General features: G+C 40.2%; 1 protein-coding gene across 1 annotated transcript in view; it reads right to left on the reverse strand.

Moving 5' to 3' along the window:
* TMTC2 (transmembrane and tetratricopeptide repeat containing 2) overlaps positions 1–3,561 on the reverse strand; it is a gene marked incomplete at its 3' end in the record, with an annotated part of 45,311 nt that extends 41,750 nt beyond the window's left edge. Inside the window, 2 exon segments of the mRNA XM_010179362.1 lie at positions 1–534; positions 3,338–3,561. The exon segment at positions 1–534 is cut by the window's left edge and continues 19 nt beyond it. Coding sequence (XP_010177664.1) covers positions 1–534; positions 3,338–3,561 — 758 coding nt within the window.
* Positions 3,562–7,626: the final 4,065 nt, after the last annotated feature.

The following is a 7,626-nucleotide window of genomic DNA, read 5'->3' on the forward strand; positions in this document are numbered from 1 at the left end:
CGATGAAATACAAAGATATCGTACACGGCTGAAACGGCCAGCACAGTCACTCCTTGCTCCTTCCACAGCATGCTGCACCCCGCGCACAGCCCCGCTCCCACGACCCAGCCCCAAGTACTCGGTGAGGAACCTCTGGTAGAGCAGTGCTTCACGTAACACATCAGGGAAAAGAGAAAGAAGAGGCAGGCTCCAATGTCTGCCCTCCCCACAATCCCCGCCACGGCTTCTGTGTGGATCGGATGGGATGCAAACAGCAGGCCTGCTATCAAGGTCCAGTACCCATCCCCAAAGAGGATCCTGGAGAAGTTTGTGAAAAGGCCTGTAACTGCAGCATGTAACAGGACGTTTACAAGGTGGTAGCCCCACGGGTCCATCCCTCCAATAGCATGGTTAAGACGGAAGGAGAGCGTACAGAGAGGTCTGTAGGACTTGTGGCTCCCACTGTGAGTGAGCAGTGTCCCCCAAAAGTCATTGTAGAAGATATGGGTCCACGGTGTCTCAGGCAGAAGATCCTGGTTTGTCTTGATAGCTCGACTACAAAAGACAAATAAAAACTCTGTTTAGCAGAAGGGAATGGGTACAAATTAAAAGACTATGAAAATGAAATCACGTTGCTACAACAAGAAAGAATGGCATTGCTTTGGTGCTGCTTTAATTCAAGTTTTGAATTTTTACAGGAGGTGTTAGAAAACTACGTATCTATTGACTTCTGCTAAATTTCCATATAAATTGGCTTTTAAAACATTAGAATCAGACGTTATGCTGCTTCCATTAAATTGAATCACCCTTCAGTGACATTCTTCTGAGTCTAACCCAGGAGTAATCAGTTAAGATTTGATGAGTTATAATTAAAATGTAAAAGAAAAATGAAAAACTGACAAACATTATTGTTGAAACAACGGATCCTCTAGTAATTCAGAACCAAAACCCCAACTGGCCTTTTATACTGAAATTTTAATTTAGATGTTGGAATGAATCTCACTGACACAGATGAACAATAAATACAGAAGTCGGTAGGAGCATGCCAATCTTTGGTGTTGTAAGGGGCACTCCCACAACTGTCTTGTACCTGTTTTGACTGACAGCATTTTCTGCTAACACCTTGCTGAAGGCAGACAGCAGAGTATTTTACAGATGAAAATATAACTTCTCTTTAAATTTCTTACATTTACAATTGAGGAAAAAAAAATGTTAGGTTGCGTTAGCTTACAAATTCAAGTCTGTGTCAGCTTGATTGGAAAAAAAAAATGCTGCAGCTTTCAGCATTAATGTTTCCAACCACCCTGACAAGGACCGGTGCCAGCCATTAGCAGTCTCCATGTCTAATTCAGTACTGTAAAAATCTGTCCCCTGTAATGTTTGTACGAATCAAATCATTTGCATTTAAAATTTATGCTGTGGGAGAAGGTGTGAGACCTGCTTAGCGCAAAAAAGGATGACTAGAATTTAATTAGTTACTTGCCTTCATAATCACAGTTGTAGTTAAGCAATTCTTTAAAGATGCATTGTTGTTACTACAGAGTTTAACTCATTTAGTATTTATTTTACCAGGGTAATTAAGAAACCAGCCACCTCAAGACTCCCTATTAAAAATATTAAACAATAGAGATTATTTATATCTAATTCTGTGATCATTCCCTCTTTCAGCCTTTCCAATATATATCTTCCCATAATTAACAATTTTTCAATTCAGATGAAGAAGAAAAAAAAATGGTGCGAAACTCAGGGCCACACTTGAAACGCACTACTCTAATTCATCTTTCAAGACAGCCCTCACATTCTCACCCTCAATAAAACAAGTCCCTTGGAACCTGCATCCAAATCCCATTTTTTTATGGTATTAGTTTCAGGAATGTTGTCTTGTTCAGCAGAGAAAAATGCTCAAATGCTGATATACTCTGCCACAGAATCTCCATGCAAATACTCTAAATACCACGCAGCTCAGCATTTCCATTGTCCGGAGCACATCGCTGCAATGCTTTCAGACATGCTTCCTCTCAGCATGTCCTTTTGTCTCTGCGCATAGGAAGGTTATGAAGAGGTCAGCTTAAATCCTTTAAAGATCTGATGATGCTTTCTAGAAAACTTCAAAATTTTCATTTTGACTTCTGCTTACGCAGTGGATCGGGCTTGCTTGTATTTGTTTTCCCAACCCCCCCCACATTTTTCTCATTTTAGTCCAGTCACAAAAGAACATCGGAAGAAAACAAGTTCTTTGTTTTCACATTATTTATCTTGTCCTTCGGTGTAGTCCTTTTCTGAAATCTAATTCCTCTGTTTGTGATTTCAGTTTCAGTGATTGTAGTATTACTCTCAGACTCACCATACGAAAACTAGGAATTTGGCAGGAATAAAGCAGGTGTTAGGGTAGAGAGAGTCCTCTCTTTGAGAAAAACATAGTATGTTAGGCTACAGACTCCTAAACAGTGAGCACAACTAAGAATGGCTATCAGATATCACAGCGTAGAGCAGAAACCTTGATCTGCAAAAGTATTTTTTTCTTGGGGAAATAGTGAGGAAATAAGCTGCAGTAATACTGCCAGCACAACTGCCCTCCCCTGAGGCAGAGCACTCTGCTACAAAGAGCATTGATGGTGCCCAGGTCTTTCACAGGAAATAGTACTATCTCTTAGTACTATTAGCACTACTAAGAGATAGCAGTGCTATCTCTTTTGCAAACATGGTGTGCATCGGTAAACATGCATAAAACAACTCCACACTATACTACTACACTTGTTAAGAAAAGAGATCAGCCCTCTCCCTCTAAGTCAATCATTTTCATGCAGCACATACTCATATTGGTCTATACACCACCAAAAGTAAACTGCTTTTCTCCAGATCATAAAGAAACCTATTGTACATTCCGAAGGCATTAATTCGGCAACAAACTTGATAAAGCCTGATCCTTTCCTGTTCAGTTCTGCTCCTATGAAAAATTTAAAAACAAAAAGATGCAAACAAAACTAAACAAACCCCAAACAAGCAAACAAAAACACAACAAAAAAAAAATCAAAAGGACGCCTTGAAGATACAGAATTATCACCCTGTATTTGGGTACAGATTTCAGCAGGCAATTTTGAAATACACCTAGTTTCTCATGCATGTAAAGGCAACAGATTACAGTGCCTCCTAGTCAGCATGAAAAACACAGAAACTATTTTTGCTAAATGTTTGAAAGTAAAAGGAAAAAAAGTCTAGCTAATGCTTTGGAGTATTAGAAAAGCCTAATACAAGGGCAAAGTTAGATGTCCTACAGCAAAGCAGCAAGTCTCAGCTAGGTTGCTTTTTCAACAACTACTCTGTTCCACGTTATAAAATGTACAAAAAAAACCCATACTTGGCCAAATTTAGCCTTGACTGTGCAGGAGGATGCAGGAATACAAGCATCTGAGATAGCCGTGCCAGGCGGCTCTGTGTCACTTTGCCCTCAAAAGTAAAAGCGAACAAGGTCTCAGTAACATTAAGGACAACACCCTGAACACCATTACTGCAGTCAGACAAAAACAATCCATGAGCTGAGCCCAGCCCACACATAACCAGCTGGGCTGTGCCCATCCGCATCCCCAGCCTGGCTGTCTAACAGCACTGGCAAGAAAAACATGAAGTGAAACGCTTCTCTCTGTGAAGGGGAGAGAAATAAAAGCTCTGTATCTAATAAAATAAAAGAATAAAAATAAATAGTACTAAATTGTTCATGTTAGGGCCCTGAAGGCAGCCCTGACTTCTGTCCCAAGGCTCCCCCACCCTGCCTATGGCCCAGGACCCCACGCCAGCCCCCTTGGGCTGTCAGCCCCTGCCTCAGCGACACCACAGCAGGGCCGGTCTCCAGGTCCCCCCAGATCTGCCCTGCCCAGCCATGGGCCCCACCAACTTGGGCCCATCCTCAGGCCCACATCCCAGCCTGGCCAGCGAGGTCCCTGATGCCAGAGACTTGGGCTTTCCCCCAGCGGCCCTGCTCCTGGCTGGGGCAAAGCACTGTTTTTATCTGATTACTAAATTAACAAGCTGTTAACTCTGCTGCAGTATTGATGCTTAGTTGCCAATTTCAATAACAATTTTGAAAGCAATCCCTCTTCACGGCCTGGCAGGTAGGGCTGGCATGTCCTTTGTAAAGCCTCCTGCGCTGGCAGCCACCCGGGCTCTCCACAGATAGAAAATAATATTAATTGCTGGCTCTGGGATAAAGGATACTACAAAACACCTTATTAGCCTTGTCTTCTCCTTCACTCACAGTTTACTTAAGGTTACGTCCTGCAGATTAGTCCAATCTTGCTAATGGGCATAACACAAGAAATGCTCCGACTGCACTCATCACTCTTAAACAGAGCTGTAAACTCTGCTCTCACTAAAAGGCAGAAGGTCACCAGGGAAAGTCATTTTTCAAAGCTCCAACACAATTGGCATTTTTACTTTCAAGCAGCCTCAGATAAGGTTTGCAGGCTCAGTCAGGGAACTTGCTTTCTTCAATTTTTAGTGCCTCCCCATTTCACGCATCCTGGGAGAGCGGGATATCTTATTCAGTGTACAACAAATGGATGGGTTTGTGTGTGAGGGGGGGGGAAGGAATCAGTCAGCTATCGTTTCTTCAGAAATGGAAGTCTGAAGAAAGACAAAAGCTGTAAAAATTACATAATTTCTAGTCCACTCAAAAGAATCCTTCTGTCTCCTGCCATAAACCACTTATTTGCCTAGGTCAGTACACACCTTGAGTGTGATTCAGTAAAATTTTTTCCATCAAAGTCAAAAATGCCAGAGATCCAGCAGTTCACACATGCATATACACAAGCATACACAAAAAAAAAAGCCCAGATGTTTTTAAAATTAACAGCTATATATGTCCTCAACTTCTGCACTAGTGCTAAACTGATCCAGGTGTTAACACCAGGGTAAAAAAACAGATGCTACATTCTAAAGTGATTTAACGTGTTAAGCCATATGTCCAGCCTCAATATTGCTAATGGTCCCCATATGCTGAAAATGAACATCAGCATTTGAAGTAGAGAACATATTTTAAAGAAAAAGGAGAACTCCCAAACGTGCACACAGGAAGTTTGATGAGCGCTCATAGACGAGCGCTCTCTCACATAAAATAGATAGGCAATGATGGACTGGCAAGTCTCTGCTTGGAAGTTCTTCGTTGTTTTTACTCAATATTATTTTCAAATATTACTCATTTACTCATTTTTCATAAATAGCAATGGGAAAGCACTCCAGAGTATTTTTACAGTAGATCTTAGAGTCATCCTACGGATGCTTTCAGGATTATATGTTACTTGCATAGACAACAAAACCGAAAACACAGGCAGGCCCTACTTTTTAGAGTACAGTTTCACATTCCCAGAACATACAGCAGCTACGTCTACCCCTCCAAACTACTTACAGGCTGTTAGGCAGGTGTGTGCTCAGAAAGCAGTCAAGAAGACCTTGTCATACTTCAGACAATTCTCGTGCTTGCCTGAAGACTACGATATAAATGTAGTCTGCAATGATAGGATACCATCTAGTACATGGGAGATTTCTTCAGAAAGTAATAAGCATAAGTACATGAAAACTCATTCATTTAAATGTTTAATTATAGACTCAAGGGGACTATTTACCATTCTCATAGATGTCTGGTAGCAATTATGTTTGCATTAAAGTTCATTCCTTCTTAACAGTTGTGAAAGTGGAATTTATCTACAAATCCAGCAGGCAGTAAAGTTTTATCCATGCCACCTCTCAATAAAAGATCTCTATATCATATATCAACTAGGGACACCTGCAGGTAACCAAATGCTGTGCATCCTCTGGGTTTCAGGTTGCAGCTTTCAGTTTCTCTTAAGAACAAATTTTCTCAGGTGAATCTCTAAGGAACAGCTAATAACTCAGCTGTTTTCAGATGGGAAATACCAGGTAACAACCAGCTAAGTAATATATAGGATCCTGAATTGCTGGCTAGGCTCTGAGAATAGGACCATACATACCAAACAGATTGAAAGAAACACCTAGGTTCAAATCATATTTTAAATTCATTACGGAAAAACTAACCTCACAAAAAGGGAAATAAAGTTCTAGGAAACTAGAGCATAGTTAATTTCTGCTGATAGTATGGTCCTTTTCTAACTTACAGAAATATCTGAATGCAATCAGACTCAGAGCTCAAACACTGAAGACAGTATATATTTTTAATATAATATTTCTATCCTATGTAACTGCTAGTGAACACTATTAACTGAATACATAGTACAGAGCCTCAGGAGAATACATTAACAAAGGTTAATATTCTTTATAGATTTTGGACTGTTACTGTACTATAGCAGTAATTTCATAGTCAACTTCAGTTTAGTATCAGAACAAACAGAAACTACAAGTAACAGGGCTATAAGTAGTGTTTTACTCATAAAACTTTCTTGGGTGAGACTTTCCTGAATTAGATATACGCAGAGTGAAAGACGGATGAGTGAGACAACTGTTAACTACACCCTCACATAGCTGCAACGGCTGTCAAAAATGAAAACAAAGAAAAATAAACAAAAAACCCTCCAGCAAACAAACAGCAAAAATGCAGAGAAAAGTTATGGTCTTGTACCACAGTATAAAGAAATACAGACCTTCTAAGACTTTCTAAGCTGCACAATGTCTTTTAAAGGAACTGATCTTTTAAAATAAGCAACATAAATTTGCAGAACATGATGGCGAAAAAAAAAGACATCTAAGCAAGGTAACTCATTTCTTGTTTACTTCCATGAACATCAGCTGTGGTTTGACTTCATCCACCAGCAGGCTACAATTCAGCTGCAGACTTGTAGGCATTATACCTTTGCAACTGAAGATGCACAGTGTTATCTGGAAGAAGGAAGCACGGCAGTAGTTACACATAGCACTGAATGCTGTTAGGCACTGCCTTAACTACACTGAAGTATCCTGCATGTATTGATTTTCTTACTGACTAAAAGAGCTTTGAAAACTTTAAGTAACTAAAGGCTCAAAACATTTTGGTTACAAGAAGGCTGAGATGGCCTGAAAAATCTTTTCCACTCAGAACATAAATATTTCAAAAACTAACTATAAAGGCTTTGAACTGTATCTTTCTCCGTAGTATAAGCCTTTTCATTTCTAAGGGTGTCCTCATACGCTGAAAGAATCCAGCCTTAATATTGACCCTAAGTGCACCTCATCCCCCTCAGTTTAAGCCTCAGCATGACATAACAAATACTAAAAGCTGGACTATGTGAAATCTGAAACCTTAATTAATAGCGACTCCCTGGCATAGTAATATTTGATTATTCATGCACAGGTAAAAGATGCACACTGGAGGGAAGTGATATTAAGTTGATATTTTCTAATGCTGAACAATGGGATACCATCAGCTGCCTCTCAGGAGGAAGCAAATGAAAACAGAGGGAGAAGGTCTCCTGTCTTTGTGCTTGCTCCCTGAATTTCTTCACCACAGCACGTACAGTAGGTCTGTGAAAAAACATTTATGGATAAAATACCTGAATTCGTAAACCAGAAAATGCTTTCTGCCATGCTCACAGCTGTTTTATAAGCCAGCTTCTCTCCTGACTACACCATACAACACAATCTGCTAATTCTGCTTCTCTAAGATTTCAAGATACTGCATCTGGGCAGGAACAACCCCAGGTT

This window comes from Mesitornis unicolor, unplaced genomic scaffold (assembly GCF_000695765.1).
Source record: "Mesitornis unicolor isolate BGI_N332 unplaced genomic scaffold, ASM69576v1 scaffold50172, whole genome shotgun sequence".
Classification (NCBI taxonomy): Eukaryota; Metazoa; Chordata; class Aves; order Mesitornithiformes; family Mesitornithidae; genus Mesitornis; species Mesitornis unicolor.